The 18,294-nt window shown below is 37.4% G+C and overlaps 1 protein-coding gene across 7 annotated transcripts in view; it reads right to left on the bottom strand.

Moving 5' to 3' along the window:
* add3a (adducin 3 (gamma) a) overlaps window positions 1-18,294 on the bottom strand; it is a 103,301-nt gene that overhangs the window by 26,859 nt on the left and 58,148 nt on the right. For 6 of the 7 annotated variants that reach the window (XM_051911515.1, XM_051911514.1, XM_051911509.1 and 3 more), the window contains one exon: window positions 3,828-4,050. In XM_051911515.1, the coding sequence (XP_051767475.1) occupies window positions 3,828-4,022 (195 nt within the window). In that variant the 5' untranslated portion in view covers window positions 4,023-4,050. Of the gene's footprint in view, window positions 1-3,827; window positions 4,051-9,462; window positions 9,732-18,294 lie in introns of those variants that run through there. The other variant, XM_051911510.1, reaches the window with a different exon arrangement.

The following is an 18,294-nucleotide window of genomic DNA, read 5'->3' as shown; positions in this document are numbered from 1 at the left end:
AGCCACATAAATTCATGCCCTTAATGCTCACATAATAGCCCATAACTACGGTTAGGGGTTTGTTAAAGTTTTAACTGTAAAGGTGTGGCCACATTAAAGAACTTTTGTGGGCAAAATCCAGTCATTTCAATAGTAATCCATGAGATTGGGAAAAATCACGTGAAGGCGAAAAATTTCCCCACGCAGATTCCATTACACGCTCAAGTGAGGATACGCCATACTTAACAGAAGAAAGTACTGCTTGGTTTGAAAGTGACTTCTGTGTGAGCTCTGCTTCATAAATCACTTCACTACTGACAAAAGACAATGGATGTTTTTGGCTTGGAAAATTTTGCAGAAATTTTGCTAATGTGAACGCACTTTATGAGCAATAGTAATAGTGATGCTTGTCAAAGTAAACTACACTAAATAGTTGTGAACGAACACAGAAGCACTCTGAGATCAGTTTTGTTGTGTGCAGGTTTCGTTCAGCGAGGTGCTTCAGAAGTGAAGAGCATGATGAAGGATTAACCGTGAGAATCATCAAACGTGCCTCCAAAACAAACCAAGCAGCCAACATGCTTGCACAGGGTTACGCCCTCACAAAAACATGGGTTATTATGCCCACACTTCTCATTAGATCAAAGCAGTGATGATCTAACTCCATAACATTAATATCATACCATAAAACTGTATCTGTCAAGGTGGAAGATGTTATCTAGGCTTTGAGACATTGTTATGTGGGTCAGAGTCAGTACTTGAAGTGCTGTCTGACCCAACAAGGTGAATTTGTTTTAGTAACCCATTCACCTCACTTTATGAGCACATGGGCCGCTCTTCAAACGCAATGGTGCAAGCCAAAACCGGCTAAATGTAGCTGAATTACAAAGGTGAGATTTAGATATCCTGGGCTCTAATTCCCTGTGTGAGTATTAAATTGTGCTTGAATGAGAACTAGACACCCGGGACAAGGCATGAACGATCCCGCCTGCCTCTCAGCATGAATTCCTCTCAAACGTAAGGGTCCTGACAAACCCAAACCACAGCGCTCTTGGAAAACAGCTACGACTCTGGGAATGGCATGGTTTAATGCTGAAGAGGGAAACGGAGGGGAGTGGGGGAACTAAAAATAACTCAAGGGAGGAAATTCAAGACAAATTAAATTTTGCCATTACAGTTTAATATCATTAACATGTTGTTTAACCTCCTAAGCAAATATAAGACAAGCAATGCCTGCGGTCCCTCAGAGCAAACCGCTATTTTTCCTCAGTTTCCAGAACTTGAGATGTCTTCATTTGTTTTGGTCGTGACAGCACAGATGAGATCTCAGCATAGCAAGCTCCGCCCTGCCTATAATAGTCTGACCTTAAACACAGTCTACGGACAGACATGTAATTTAAGCAGCTCTCTTCCACACGCACACACGTGGAAACCCTGATGCTACAGAGGGAGAGAGATGAAAGAGAGGCTTGTTGAATCAGCTCTGATAGTGCAGACATAAACACACAGCCTTGTGTGCTGATACACCTGCTGCCTACCCTGCCTGGCTACTCTCCATACAGAGTGAAGGATGAGTGAGAATAGTATATAGTGTGTCTCAGAAACATGTGCTCAAACAGCTGCAGCTAATAAAGCCCAGCGGGTGATGCCGTAATTAACCGTGCTGTCACACCACCTCTGTCTTTATCACAATTACAGAGATTGTAATAACAGAAAGAATGCATTTCACTTTCACATACTGACACTAAAGTTTAGCCATTTTATGTTTTCTTTACAAAAGCAAATTCATAATAATATCTGGAAATTACGCAGTTATTATAATACTACAAGAATACGCAAAGATGTCCAGTTTTGCCCATGAGCCGCACGCACCTCAAAACAATGCACTTTAATGATGACCTTGCTTAACCAACCATCGTTAAGTATTATCGATTAAATTATTATTGACAATTAATTGATTGCTGATTAATCGTTAGCATCCCTAACCACTACCGTTCAAAAGTTTGGGGTCAGCAAGTTCACCCCAAAATGAAAATTCTGTCATTAATCACTCACCCTCATGTCATTCCAATGACCTTCGTTCATCTTCAAAACACAAATGATGATTTTTTTTTATGACAGAATGCTGTCAGATTTCCTTCCATTGACTGCCTTTGTAACTACACTTTGACGCTTCAAAAACTTCATAAAGGGATCGGAAAACTAATCCATATGAATCGAGCGGTTTAGTCCAAATTTTCTGAAGAGAATCGATTGCTTGTTATGATGAACAGATTTAATTTAGGCTTTTACTCGCATGTAAACATTGATCAGCAAACATAAGCTGAAGCTCAACCTAACTTGAATAACGCACGAGTCGAGCAAACCTCTTCCGGAAGCTCAAACATGCTGTGTAACACACGAGAATGAACCTCATTGGTTACACAGCATGTCTGAACTTCTGGAAGAGGTTTGCTCTTGTGTGTCATTCACGTTCGGTTGAGCTTCAGCTTATGTTTGCTGATCAATGTTTACATGCGAGTAAAAGCCTTGAATTAAATCTGTTCATCATAACAAGCGATCGATTCTCTTCAAAAATTTGGACTAAACTACTCGATTCATATGGATTAGCTTTCCGATTTCTTTATGAAGTTTTTGAAGCATCAAAGTGGTAGTTACAAAGGCAGTCATTGGAAGGAAATCTGACAGCATTCTGTAATCAAAAATATCTTAATTTGTGTTCCGAAGATGAACGTAAGTCTTACGGGTGTGGAACGACATGAGGGTAAGAAATTAATGACAGAATTTTCATTCTGGGGTGAACTAACCCTTTAAAGGTTTTTGAACAAAGTCTGAAAGAAGTGCTCAAGAAACATTTATTATTATTAATAATGTTGCAAACAGTTGTGCTGCTTAATATTACTGTGGAAAAGCGATACTTTTTTTTAGGACTCTTTTTTACGAAGTGAGGGACGAGTCTGTATTATTTGCTGTGTTAATCAACAGCATGTGACAGATGTCGTCCATACAGCTTAACTTGTATTGAACCCAGAACATTCCTTTGAACACAGTATGTGTTTACTGAAATGTCGGCAGGAGCGTAATCTGTGCAGTATGTTCACTGTAATCTCTCCAGTGTGTGTTAACTGTAATCTTGTGTGTGTTCGCTATAATCTCTCTCTACTGTAGGTCAGAGGTGCTGGGCTGTGCTTCGCTGGCAAGATTGTATATATATGTTAGATGTGGATGTTGGTGGTGTGCGTGCATAGGGTGTGGTCTTCCAGATGGGTTTTATGGTGCAGCTGTGGCTTTGTGTGTACGATTGAGCTGTAACTCAAAACATCACACCAAACGCACAATTAACTTGCTGACAAACCTACAAGAATAAACCATAAATCTTTCATTGTGAACAGAGAGGCCGAGTAAGGTGCAAGCAGCTGGGTTCAAAACTAACTTTAGAAGTTCATGCCAAGCTTTGAATGTAAACTTCATGCTGGCATGGCGGTTCGAGACAACCTGTAAAATCTATAAGCAAACACTTTTACATTACAGCACATTCTTGCCGATTAAATCTGTGGAAAAGTGGAAAAACATCCCTGTACAGTACAAACCGACCAAAACATTTGTTTTAACAAAACTGTGTACACAAGAGTTGTTTCGGAGTGCACTAAAATAGTATTTTACTTTAAAAACAATTTTCACTGTGAAACTGCTAGTAGATTTCACAAATAATTCCAAAAATGGCAGGTAACCCAGTGAATTCAACACAAATTTACCTGAAATAGTATTTTCTTGTAAAACAATTCAATAACCTTTGATTTATTTTCAACATCAAAATAAATTGACAGTGAGCGTTTGTGTTTTCTTACTGGACTCTGTAGTATCTGTGTCACTCTTTTCTTCTGCTCCATCATGTTAAAGTCTTGTCGCAGGTCAGGTGACATGTTGCGTGCGCGCAGGTATTCGGGGTCATTTTCATTGATGCGGTCGAAGTAGCCCTCCCGTTTCCCCACGCTGGGGGGCGGAGGGGTTGTCACCACCCCCTGTTTTGACTCCCCACTCATCTCTACTGTATTTTCCTGCTGTTTTCACCTGGAGAGAAAGAGAAAAAGATTCAGCTTGAGCATGTGGAAACATAATTATCCAGACCGATTAGATATAAAAATGTGTAAATACTTATTTTTGCACGTCCCAAATAAACACAATACAATACATAGTGCACTCACTGAATGAAAAAAACCTGCAAGAGGAAGTCTGTGCACTTCATTTGACAGGCAAAATCAGAAATGCCCAGAGGCTAAACTCATCCCACACAAACATGCACACAAGCCCATCGATCAATACAATCAAAAAACAGGCAACTGCACATTAGCTGAACTCACTTGCTGAGAGTATCACTATTCACAATAGACCTTGTTCTTTGTTCACCCTCGACAAAAAGAAGAGAGTGGCTGTCCCGCCAACAGTGAAGGGTGGCGTCAGGTCAACCAACAGGAGGGCAGCACTATCCTATAACACTATCAGGTTTAGTTAGGCCTGATTTTTGCTCTCTCTCACACACACTGTTGGATTTCTCTCTAGTTTGAGTCAAGCTGTAGAGTATTAAAAATGAATTTCTCGAAAGTTTGTGATTTCAATATATATATATATATATATATATATATATATATATATATATATTTTTTTTTTTTTTTTTTTTTTTTTTTTAGAAATTCATACTTTTTTCAGCAAGGACACATTAAATGGATCAAAAGTGAGATTAAAAAAATTTATAATGTAGGGCCCTATGAAATCCGTTTTATTTTTTCCCCAAATTCTGTTTTATTTTTTCCCAAATTCCGTTTTTTCCATTTTAATTTTTCTGGATTCCGTTTTTTTTTTTTTTTGGACTCCATTTTAATGGTTAAATTAAATTTTAGTAATCAAAAAGCATGTCTAATTAATTGAAATAATGAAACTTATCCAATTTACCAACAATTTATTAAAAGTTTAACAAAAAAAAAAAAAATCATTTTTTAGGGCCCTATGATATACGTTTTATTCTTTCCCCTCAAATTCTGTTTTATTTTTACCAAATTCTGTTTTCTGTTTTAACTTTTCTGGATTCCATTTTAATGGTTTAATTATATTTTAATAATCAAAAAGCATGTCTAATTAATTGAATTCTTAAAAACAACAAAATGTATTAGACAAAAAAGTATTTTTTAAAAATTGTTTTTTTGTTGTGTTTTTTTGCCCCCAGAAATTCTGTTTCGTATTTTAATTTTTCCAGCAGTCAAATGAAGGCAATGAAACCACGCTTCATTCATTTCAGAGGCACACAGATATGCAGGATTCATATTTAAATAGTCTATTTAAGGTTTAATATTCACGGACACTAGTCTATATTGCGATTGTAGCCTACTGTGTACTGAGCTTATTTTTATTCATTCATCAAAAATTTGACAAATTCCGTGACATTCCGCGTTATATAATAAATTCCGTTTTTATTACTGGATTCCGCGATTCCGTCCGCGTTTTCTGCATCGCGGAAATCATAGGGCCCTAATAATGTTACAAAAGATTTCTATTATTTCAAATAAATGCTGTTCTTTTGAACTTTCTATTCATGAAAGAAGCTGTAAAAAATAGTATCACGGTTTTCACAAAAATACGAAGCAGCACAACAGTTTGTTAAAAAAAAATTTGTAATCATAAGAAATGTTTCTTGAGCTTCAAATCAGCATACTGGAATGATTTCTAAAGGATCATGTGACAGTCTGAAGACGAGTAATGATGCTGAAAATTCAGCTTTTGCATGGAATAAATTACATTTTAAAATATAATAGAAAACAGTTATTTTAAATTGCAATAATATTTTAAAATATTGCTGTTTTTACTGTATTTTTGATCAAATAAATGCAGCCTTGCTGAACATAAGAGATTTCTTTCAAAAAAAAAAAAAAAAAAAATCTTACCAACCTGGCAACCCTAACTTTGTATTTAAAGACATGATTTGATCGCTTTATTACTCGACGGATGAAAAAAGTATGTTTGATTGCTTAGAAAAGTAATAGCACACCTCTCCTGAACAAGAAGCATGACTTGAAGAATCATTCATGTCTGTAGCATGAATGTGTGATGAGTAGATGAGTGATGAGTAGTTTAACACTACTTGGCATCAGGGGTTTGTTCAAATCCCTAAACCTAAATACGAGCAATCTTAATAGTAATGCTTAGCAAAGATCACTGAAATAAGACATTCAGCTGGGACCTTTTTTCAAATCACTTCTGCTGTTGTGCCAGACTGTGTCAGGCATTTTCCCAGGCCTCAGTAAAAAGCTTTCACCTGTACCTCTTTGGGTTTTCACACTCACTCTCTTCTCCAATTCATTCTGGAGGGGCGGGGGGCTTCTTTTCTCTGTTGTACGTTGCTAAGCTGCTCATTCAGGTCAAATAGCACTTGGAAAGATGGTTCAGATTAGAGACACACAACTCTGCCAGAAACACACACACACACACAATTATGCACAGGGTGGGCTCAATAACAGAGCACAAGCCAACAGGAAGCAATACTATGCCACACATTTTTAGGTATGTGCACTACACACACACACACACGTGCAACACTTGAAAAAAAGAAAACAAAAAGCCCTATTAACCTGATTAAGAGTTGTGTTCAAGGTTAAAAAGCCAAATAAACACACATACACAAACAAATAGGCTACAAACTCTAAAATCCATCTGAGCACATCTGACTAACAGGAAGAGGGGAGCTTAAGGGGACGCCGCTTAAGTTTATTATGCTGAAGACAACAAGCCATACACAGCTCACGCGTTTCAACTCATGATGCAATAATCGAGCACTGGCTACAACTGTCGTGTGCTGACAGATGACGACAACTCTGACACACCCACACAGAAACACAACACGAAGGCTGCCAAGCCTGAAAGGCAGAACTATGAACAACTCTAAACAATGACAACAGCAGCAGATGGATGGATATTACCAGGCAAAAACCACAGTATTTGTCCCTTCAAGACCCAAAAATGAAAATTCAGTTTATTCAACCTCATGTTGTTTCAAAACCACCTTTCATCCACAGAACAAAAAAAAAAAAAAAAAAAAAAAAAAATGTTACCCGTTTCTATAAAAAAAAAGTAAAAGAGAAAAAAATAAAATAAAATACCATTAAAGCAGTTAGTATGATTTAAAAAAAACAAAAAACAAAAACAACAAAAAAAAAAAAACACTTATTCAGCAAGGATGCATTAAATCAAAAGTGACAGTAAAGACACTTTTCAGAAGCACAACTCTTTTCAACATTTATAACAATAATAAATGTTTCTTAAGCATCAAATCGGCATATTAGAATCATTTCTAAAGGATCATGTGACACTGAAGACTGGAGTAATGATGCTGAAAATTCGGCTTTGATCACAGGAAATTACATTAAGGTATAATACAACATAAACAGTTATTTTAAACTGTTTTACTGTATTTTTGATCAAATAAATGCAGCCTTGGTGAACATAAGAGACTTCAAAACATTAAAAAATATCTTGCTGACCCCAAACTTTTGAACAGATGGAACACTTTTATGCTACTTTTGAGGCTTGACAGTGTAAATTTTGTGTGAACTAACCATTTAAAGGGGTTAGTTCACCCAAAAATGAAAATTCTGTCATTAATTACTCACCCTCATGTCGTTCCACACCCGTAAGCCCTTCAGAAATTATATATAAGATATTTTAATTTTGATGAAATGAATGAGCTTTCTGACCTCTGATAGACTGCAAACACAATTACCATCATTCAAGGCCCAGAAAGGTAGTAAAAACTTAATTAAAACAGTCAACAAGAATACTTTTTGTGTATTGGCCGGCTCCTGCATCAGCATCACACGCATGCATCGTGCTGCTCACGTGAACAGCGTCGGCCAATACTAAGCCAGAGTTCTGACGTAGAACCTGGAAGTGCTGAGCGTAAACACAAAGAAGACTGACAGAGGAGAGAAGAAATTGCTGAAGAGTGTCGTTATTTTTGTTTTGTTTTTGTGCACAAAAAGTATTCTTGTCACTTCATAACATTAAGGTTGAACCACTGTAGTCACGTGGACTATTTTAACTATGTCTTTAATACCTTTCTGGACCTTGAAGGTGGTAATTGTGTTGCAGTCTATTGGAGGCCAGAAAGCTCACGTATTTCATCAAAACTATCTTTCCGTAGATGAACAAAAGTCTGACGGGTTTGGAACGACATGAGGGTGTGTAATTAATCACATAAATTTAATTTTTGGGTGAACTAACCCTTTAAAAATTTCCATCTGTTGAAAACAAACTGCATAATGGCATTATAATCTGCTAAATATGAATCTGGATCTGAATCTACTGGGAAAGGCAGCAGATGTCCTGTACATAAAATTATATAACCCTGACTGTCAATCTCAGCTTATCGACTGCTTTTATGTAAAGCAGTGTGTTGCTCTGGGATGTGTTGTTGATTGTTTCAAACTGTCAGGGTGGGTGTTTGAGGAAAAAAAAAAAAGTGTGGGAAATGTGGAGAAAGAAACGGGGAGGATCCTCAATCCTCACTATAACAGCTGTTCGACATCTGAATACAGGCAATAATGCACTGCTGAGCAGGATTTCTCTCACACACATGCATTGAGAGCGGTGCTTTAATAACAGAAAGGACATTAGTAATATAATAGCCACAGAAGACAATAAAATACACTGCAGGGACACTAGCAGTAGGAGTCACAAGATTCACAGTGTGTACTACAGTCAATGCCTCATTGTGTAACTGCTTTCTCTCACACAGCTTAGATTCAGTATGACAGGACTCCCATTTCAGACAGCAGTCACCCTCAAATGATCCATTACAATCACTACTTACCACTCACAGCGGGTCCGAGTTACCTGAGGACTGGATGTGAACTTGTAACATACACTAACTCATAATAAATCAGAATTTAAAAAGCAGTAATATTATAATTAGCGAATATCATATGACATTTATACATTTCTAGATGAGTCTTAAGCACCCTAAGGTTCCTTTAAGGCAACTGTACAATGCGCACCCCCCTCCCTTTTTCCTCCCACACCCCCTCATCATTTTTTCTTTTTATCTTTAGCAGCTCTATAAATAGAGCGCGAGAGATTTTCAGACTCAGATTTCAGTAGTGGCAAAGGGTCTCGCGCTCAGAATAGCGGACTATCAGCGCGCGAGGGGGTGTGTGCGTGCTCGCGCAGAAAATAACGATAAAGTAAGCTAAAAAAAAGCACTAAGTTATAAAATTACATGAGATGCGGCAAAAAAAAAAAAAAAAAAAAAACTTAGTGTTTAAGTTTACAAAAATAGTCGAGTCCTTCTTTGAATCTTTTTAACGCTGTTGTGATTACAGGCAGCGATACTTGTTTACTTAATCATTAAAGTTGAATTTAAACGACAATGTAGGATTAAAGAATAAACCAGAAAAGAAAACGGAGTGGTTTTCCAGAAATTCATGCCGTTAAACTCACCTGTTTGCCCCTCACAGAGTGAAAGTCCAGTGAACGCTCGAGCGCATCTCTCTCATTCCCGCCTCAAGAATCCCAGATTACCTCAGAGGATTTAAACACGAAAAAAGCAGTCCCAAAACTCCACAAACAGTTCGCAATTCCACTCAATAAAGCGCAAAAAGCAACTCTCACACAGCGACACTCCTAATCCCTCGTAAATGGGGGAATTTCGGCTGTAGTGCTCGTGTGTGTGTTTGCAAGGATCTGCTTCAGTAGTGAGAGAAACTGAAGTGGTCATGTGACCTACTAATCCGGCCCCTTCACTGAACGCACAAATCCAATCGGCCAATCAGAACATAGGATATCCACTGTGCCCCGCCCTCTAGTGTCCCAGCTAGAAGAATTAAAGGTCAATGTTTACAATACACTGTGTGTGTGTGTGTGTGTGTGTGTGTGTGTGTGTGTGTGTGTGTGTGTGTGTGTGTGTGAGTGTGTGTGTGTGAGTGAGTGAGTGAGTGAGTGAGTGAGTGAGAGAGAGAGAGAGAGAGAGAGAGAGAGAGAGAGATAATGACAGTATGACACAAATCCACACTGTAACTGAATTATCCTCATAGCTCACACACAAGAAATCTACACATAGATCTGAACAGGACACTGTTAAAGCATTAGATTCAGCTTAAACACAGCTGTGATTCACAGCAACCTTGTAAAAATACTGCCAGTTTTCGTGAAGTTTGGTAATGTTTTCTACCGCACTCTAGATTCAATCAATGTTTTGGGTTCAATACAAGTTCATCTCTAATCAACAGCATCCGTGAAATGCAGTGGATTACCAGACAATAATTAGACTAATCATCCCATTAATTTATATATATATATATATATATATATTAATAAAAATAATCTCGGTGTATACTGTCTCTGGTCGATATTTTAACGATTCATAAAAGATGAATCACTGTCTGGCCATCTGGGATATCTGTACGGAGATAAAGGTTATGATCGTGATTAGAGCACACTTTGAGTGTATATTAGTACCATTTGTTGTTTGCTTTTGCTTTTGGCATCTGACAGTGTGTTTTTGGACCCATAAACAATGACATGTGATGTCAGACTTAACAAGCATATTGGCTTCTAAAAGCATCCAGCACAAGTAATTAAACAAAATTACTGAACTATTTTCCCACGACTTGTCGTCCAGAGGGTTTGAGACACTTTACATCACAATGATATTGACTTTGATAACTTGCATACTCTTCTAGTCAGTGTGCTTGTGTGTGTCAGTGTGTGAACATCTGTAATACAAGAAATCACGACTAAAACATGAGGCCAAAGTTAGCATGGCCCAGTTAGCATTTGCAGGTAGATGCTGTAACTACAACATTCTGGGGACGTTAGCATCTTTAACAAGACACTATTTTTTTCTCTGTCTTGTCAAACAAAGGGTACTGCATGTAAAATGTTTCAAAACTCAGCTCAAGAGTAGACAGAAACGTCAGACATCGATATCGCTATCATAAATCTTGTTTTCCTGTCAACATAAACACAGATAAACAACTCACACATAGACACACATCTTATCTCAGATGACATCAGGGAAGTAAGGATTATTCCTCCTATGACTGTTGTGTACACAGAGAGCCAACAGTACAATATAACAGTCCAAACAGACATGAATCCAAACCAGAATATCAAAGAGGCTTGTGAGCATAGCAACCATACAGTACACCATAGCAATTACCCAGAATATCCTGACACCTTAGCATCATGTCACCTAAAGGGTTAGTCATCAAATACTCACCCTCCAAACCCGTAAGACCTTCGTTCATCTTCAGAACACAAATTAAGTCATTAAGATAAATCCGAGAGATTTTTTTTAACCCCCATAGAAAGCAATGTAATTACCGTCATTCAAGGTCCAAGAAAGCAATAAAGACATTGTTAAAATAGTCAACATGACGACAGTGGTTCAACCTTAAATGTTATGAAGCCATGAGAATACTTTCTGTGCACAAAAACAAAACAAAAATAACTTTATTCAACAATTCGTCTCTCCCGTCAGTCTTCTACACTGTTTACGCTCAGAACTTCCAGGTTTTACATCAGAACGCCGACTCGGTATTGGCCGACGCTGTTCACCTGAGCAGCACGACACATGCGTGTGATGTTTATGCAGGAGCCGGCCAATAATGAGTCGGCGGTATTTTAACAATGTTAATGGTTTCAAATAACTGCGGTTAGATTGAATAACCACGATCAGACGATTCATCAGTAACTCTGACAGGCCAAACGTTAACAAAGATTAAGAAATGCTCTAAAAAATATATGGTAACACTTTACAATAAGGTTTATTAGTTAAACATTAGTTAATGTACATTAAACTAACATGAACTAACAATGAGCAATACATTTGTTACAGTATTTACTAATCTTCGTTAACGTTAGTTAATGAAAATAGTTGTTCATTGTTTGTTCATGTTAGTTCACAGTGCATTAACTAATGTTAAGATTTTAATAATGTATTAGTAAATGCTGAAATTAACAAAGATTAATAAATGCTGTATAAGTGCAGTTCGTTATTAGTTCATGTTAACTAATGTAGTTAATTAATGTTAACTAATGAACCTTATTGTAAAGTGTTACCAAATATATTGCTCATTGTTAGGTCATGTTAGCTACTGTTAACAAATGAGACATAAATGTAAAGATTTACCGAAAATGTAAAAATCGAGTGCAATTTAATGACAGCATTTGGATATGATTAAAGGCAAAGTGAACCAATAACTTTCTTTCAGCTATGACAGATAAAAACAGAGAAACAGACAGACTATAAATAAATGGTTTCCATGAGACAGTTCACGAAAGTCCAGTGGGAGGACAGTCAATCAGATTGACAGCTAGAGGACACAGAGGAATTCCTGTGAGCCGGCAAAACCGAGTGGAAAATCTTTGCCTCGTGGTTTGGCCTGAAATAAAGTCTCACTTTTGCGGAGACTATGCTCTGTTATCGCTCCCTTTCCCACAATTCTCTTTGCCTAACATTTGACTTGAGCAATACCAACAGAACAGGTGCAAGTGTGTGCGTGCTTCCCTGTGGCCCTACGCAAACAGACGCCAGTCACTGTTTGCTTTCTTCTTGATGGCGCAGATGTGTGTGGTACAGTCCTCTCCTTCTGCCCCATGTTTGATAACCCCTGTCCTTTAACCCTGAACTCTCATGTCAAACGGACTTAAGGCACCTCGATGGCTCTTCTGCAGAACATCAGTCCTTATCGCTGCTAAGTGTTAAGAAACTGTTTGCGTTCAGTGTGAAACCTATTGTTTGCACTGATAAAAACTGTAAAGTAGCCCACAATTGTGGCTTTACGACACACACACACACACACACACATTGTTGTGATATCAAATCAGGCCATCATTTCTCATGTTCCATCAGAGTGCAGCTCTTTTTGTTTGATCTCTCAAGGAAGGGCAGAATTATTGTGGCCAGAGGCTAATATTTAACCCACCCTGACTTTTGAACAATGCAGACAGTATGTTGAACAACTCTTCCACACAAACACACACATTTAAATGACACTCTTACTGAACCTGCACGTAAACTTGGAACAGAGACAAATTCATTAAACTGGTGATCTCAAGCATTTCAGAAGATCATGAACACACACATACACATACAGTCTGTCTAACAGACTGTTGGATGTGGTATTCAGGGATAGAAATGAATTAATTAGGTAAACTAGTTCTGGAGTAATGAAACTAGATGGGTCATGATCTAGACATAAAGACAAATTAAAAGTAAAATCATGTGTGTCATTAAAGGGTTACTTCACCCAAAAGTGAAAATTCTGCCATTAATTACTCACCCTCATGTCGTTCCAAACCCGTAAGACTTTCGTTCAACTTCGGAACACAAATGAAGATATTTTTAATTAAATCTGAGAGCTTTCTGTCCCTCCATTGACAGTCTACGCAACTACCACTTTCAAGCCCCAGAAAGGTAGTTTGTGTGCGTAAACAAAACATTAATCTCCGACACACGTTCATGAGAGCACCACGACACATGCGTGTAGTGTTGACGCGAGAGCAGACGTTGTTGCGTAAATAAAGTGGTAAATTAGTTTTTTTTTTTTTTTGCGAAAACAAAGCAAAGCACTTGCATCGCTTTATAAAATTGAGGTTAAACAACTGGAGTCACATGGATTACTTTAATGATGTCTTTAATACCTTTCTGGGGCTTGAAATTGGTAGTTGCATAGGCTGTCAATGGAGGGACAGAAAGATCTCATATTTCATTAAAAAGATCTTCATTTGTGTTCCAAAGATGAACGAAAGTGGTACAGGTTTAGAACAACATGGAACGAACTTTCAATTCAAGACAAGTAGGTAAAAACACATTTTTTTGCAAGTCTTTAACAGTTTGACTTTGTTAGCTTTAGTGTATGAACTTAAAATGTGTATGAAAATATATTTACATTCTTAATACTGCTGCTTGGATGGTTGTATTGGTATTCTTGCATATCAGTATCAAATTCTCATGTTTGTCAGTCAGCCAGACAGTAAAGTTCATGGCTGATGCACAAGCGTGTGCCAAGATCCGCCTGTAGCGCCGCAGCTCCTGGAGGGCAGCATCACCTGATAGCTGTCAACGAATTCCTCAAGTGTAGTAAGCGTAACATACAGAGCAGCAGACCTGAAAACATGCACGCAGTAGATAAACAGGCTCTTTGTATGTTGTCATATTTTGGTTTCTAAACAGATAACCCTTAATAGTTACCATGGGAATGCGCAAATAGTAAACAAGTCTTCTGAATGCACAACCATGACAACTTAACTACACATTATGCCAAGATGTTAAAATGTGGGCTGGATAAAAGTGACACTACCTTCATATTTTATCCGAAATCTGACCTGGTCAGAGAGTAAAAGGTGAAGTTTCCTGCTAGGTGCACCAACTTTTCCAAAAACAGCGGATGCAGCTTGACAAATACTGTAGTTTTCATTCAGTCGCGACCTCTCCATGATTGTGTGTTTTATCTAGAGAGAGTTCCTCAGGGGAAATTATTTTACCTTGAACTGTTTGAGTTTTGAGCTGATTTCCGATTGTTTTAATTCAATCCGAGTCAGAGCATCACAGGGCGCATGACTTTAAAGCTCACATAATGGAAAACAGGATTTTCCTTGCTCTTTTGAAATAAGAGTCTGATGTACAATGTTGTCATATTTTAAAGTTCAAAATGTAAAGCCCCCTTCCCAGTCCACCAGACCTGAAAAGTATAAAAATGCCTCATTTAAAAAAAAAAAAAAAAAAAAAAAAAAAAAAACAACATAAAATGGTTACGTGTAGAATATGGCCACTTTGAGCAAAGAAGTTATTTTTAAACCTTGAATAAAAGACTGTATGTTCTCATCTTGCTACAGATCTGTGTTTAATTAGCCATCCATTCTGTCCTTTTATTCTCAATGCTGATCAAAGCTTTTTCCTAAAGCAGTGCCAACATTAATTTCATACTAATAACCTGTTAACTCGCTTGCTCATTCATGCTTAGATATTTTGTAATAGCTGATGATAAAAAGAGACACGCTGCTCTTTTGATCACTAAAGCTGCAAAGATGACGTCAATTCAGAATAATAGAGATGGCACTCATTCAAACTTGCAAAGAAATTAGACACTTCATTCAGACACTCCAAGTGATTCTGTTAGCGTACTGTATATAAAATGTGTCTATAATTTATATAACTCACCTAACCAACCAAACCTTATTTGAGGGTCGGTCACAAATCTTGTCCTGAGCCATATAATTCTGCTGGACTCTTGCTTTGTTCACTTAAATTAAAGATAGACTAAACATTGGAGCCGCATTACTGAGGTTAGACAACAAACAAGTTATAATAAAATGAATGTCCAAACAATCAGTTAATTAATTATTAAGAGTTGATTAATTGGTCAATTTAAATTATTTTATTTATTTATTTATTTGCCAATCAACTTACAGACCACTAGGAATCCTTCACAGACCATCAGTTTGAGAACCACTGACTGCACTTACCAAACAAACACCAATAATCACCATATAACTCAAATGCATTGAAAACATCCTTTCCCAAAAGAACCATTCAAGAACCATTCAGCCATGTGTAATAGACCTCATTTTGTGATGATGCTGATAAATAAACTGATAAAGAGGATGTTTGTGTACTGCTATGTATCACATGGCACTGCTGTGACTCTCTATTTCATGACCACACAAGTTCAAACCCCTCAGGACAGAGTCATTTTAGAGGCACAGATCCTGTAGATCCTGATGGTGGATATCACATGGTGCTGTTCATAGGAGGAAATCTTAGCTTTACAGTTTACTAAATTAATGCGGCCACAATGTAAACTGGTAACCTGTTTTCCCTACTATAATTTATAGGGCTGGGTAAACAATATCGATTTCTCGATTTTAATCGATTCTCATTTTTACGAACGGATATCGATTCTTAAATCCCAAGAATCGATTAGTCTAGTCTGTTTTCAGTTGATGAATGAACAGAACATGTAGCGCCTCCCAGCCAATAAATCGCAATAATCTTTGTGCTTTGTTACTTTTGATATGAAGCAAAGTCTCAGATTTCAAATGACGTCCATCTTATTATGATATTCAAAAAATAAATACCGTTTTGGCGCTGTTTAGAGAAGCGGCAGTTAAAGAGAAGCGGCAGTGAACATCCTCTCCTCCGCTTTAATACCAGTTACAGCGCGAAATAAACATCTGAAGGTATGTTAAATATACAGTTCAACTTACCGAAATCCGTATCATGTTTCATGTAATAGCTCAATCAGTTTCAACCTCGGAAAGACGTCAATAAAACATGCAGCTTGTAAACAATGTCACGTAACGTCACATTTACCTCAGAAAAACATATTCCGTGACCATAAACTCATTAGTCAGCTAGAAAAGTGAACTCTAGAAAGCAGCATTCTGATAAATATAGCTATGCACCGTTACATATTCATTATAATGTTAATGCATGTTTGAATAAATCAGTTATGACAGCCACTATTTAAATGTTTATATTTATTAAAAAAAAAAAAAAAAAAAAGGAATTGGAGTAGAAATATGATTATGTAATTCTAAACTTTTATTATGAAAAAACATAATTGAGTGTATTTAAGTGTTTATATATAAATAAGTTAATTTTAACCTTCAATATTATAGTAAAGTAGTACCAACTGACTCCCATGTGTAGTTTACAGCATTAGTTGAGAGATTTTTTTCCTCTAGAAAATTTGCCATGTACTGTAACTGATATACTACATCCAAAATAATCGAAATTGAATCGAAATCGTAAATCGAAAGCATGTGAATAGAAATCGATTGGAATCGTGAAATTTGTGTCAATACCCAGCCTAATAATTTATTAAATACATTTTTTTTTTTTTCATTTTGATAACAGGATTCTAAAGGAAATAATTGCTTTCCTAAAATTTTCCATTCATTCTTTATCAATATTACTAAAAGAATCGGTAACAGAACCATTAAGGAACAGGAGTTGTCAAGTGGAATCAGAAATGAAACCAGAATGAGTAAACTTCTTTTAATTTCCCATTACTAACTCCAAGTCTCAGCTAACATTTTCTTATCTGATATCAGCATAACCTGATCTGGTCAGGTCAAAACATTACTTGGTGAACTCAGAAACGAAGGGAATGTCAACAGGCGACCTTTAGCACAGCGTAATAACCATCTCACTGTCCCTGTGGAGCCATTTCAACATTCCTGGCACAGGAATGGATAAATAAAAACAGAAAGAAAGAATATTAGAAAGACAAAGGGAACAAGGGACTCATTCACATCTGCAGATGCCATTGTTGCAATCTGAAAAATTTAATTTCAGAGTCGTCCATTGTGGAGTCGATTAAGAGAGAGATGATTACTGCATTCAGAAATTCATGCGATAAAGCTGAACTTCTGGCCTTGACAAGGACTTGTGACAGATTTGTGTCATTGAGCAAAATTAAACTGAAACAATCAAAACTTGCATGGATGAAGGAAGGGACGACTGTTTCCTGGAAGGGTATTGCGCAGTCAGGAAAAAGAAAAAGTCTGTGTGTGTGTGTGTGTGTGTGTGTGTGTGTGTGTGTGTGTGTGTGTGTGTGTGAGTGTGTGAGTGTGTGAGAGAGTGTGTGTGTGTGTGTGTGTGTAAGACAATGATGTATTACCCCATGAGCCACAAGACTTTCTCACAAGTTTTGTATGACCAGTCCTCCACACACACTTAAAAACATCTGCTGTCCACTCAGCCGAACTATCAGAGGTTTCCAGGGAGATAGACACAAACAGTGGAGATGTATGTTGCGGCCCCACCTCGTGCCCTAAGAGAGCAATCAACCTGGGTAAGTCCCTCTCCTTCTTTTTCTTCAAATTTCACATATGGTTCTTTTTACCATCTTCAAGGGACTCATATATAGAAAACATCTCAAACACACGATAACATAAACCATGTGTACAACAGCTTTAAGAAGTAATGGAGCAAACGTGCAATTACATAGGATGATCTTCCATCTTCACTCTTCGTATGAGACCTCACATCAAGTACTTTCCAGATTAAGACATTACCATCAGCCACCTGCTACAAGTAACAAGCTAGAGGTGAAGATTTTCATAAGCGTCCCCCAAAGGCGCGAACAAATACGTGCTAGGTCATGAACTTGAACTACAACCCTTTCAACCACTAGATGAAAGAGTAATTTGTAGGATGAAGGGTTGCTGAGGGGAGTTACAAGCTTTCTTTCCTCTGGGTCTCTTTGTGTTTTCAAAGCACACTGACTGAATGAAGGAATCACACTGAATTTTCTCCTACAC

Source organism: Ctenopharyngodon idella, chromosome 10 (genome assembly GCF_019924925.1).
Source record: "Ctenopharyngodon idella isolate HZGC_01 chromosome 10, HZGC01, whole genome shotgun sequence".
In the NCBI taxonomy this organism is placed as follows: Eukaryota; Metazoa; Chordata; class Actinopteri; order Cypriniformes; family Xenocyprididae; genus Ctenopharyngodon; species Ctenopharyngodon idella.
The sequence above is the reverse complement of the archived record's forward strand: the minus strand, read 5'-3'. Positions and strand labels throughout refer to the sequence as shown.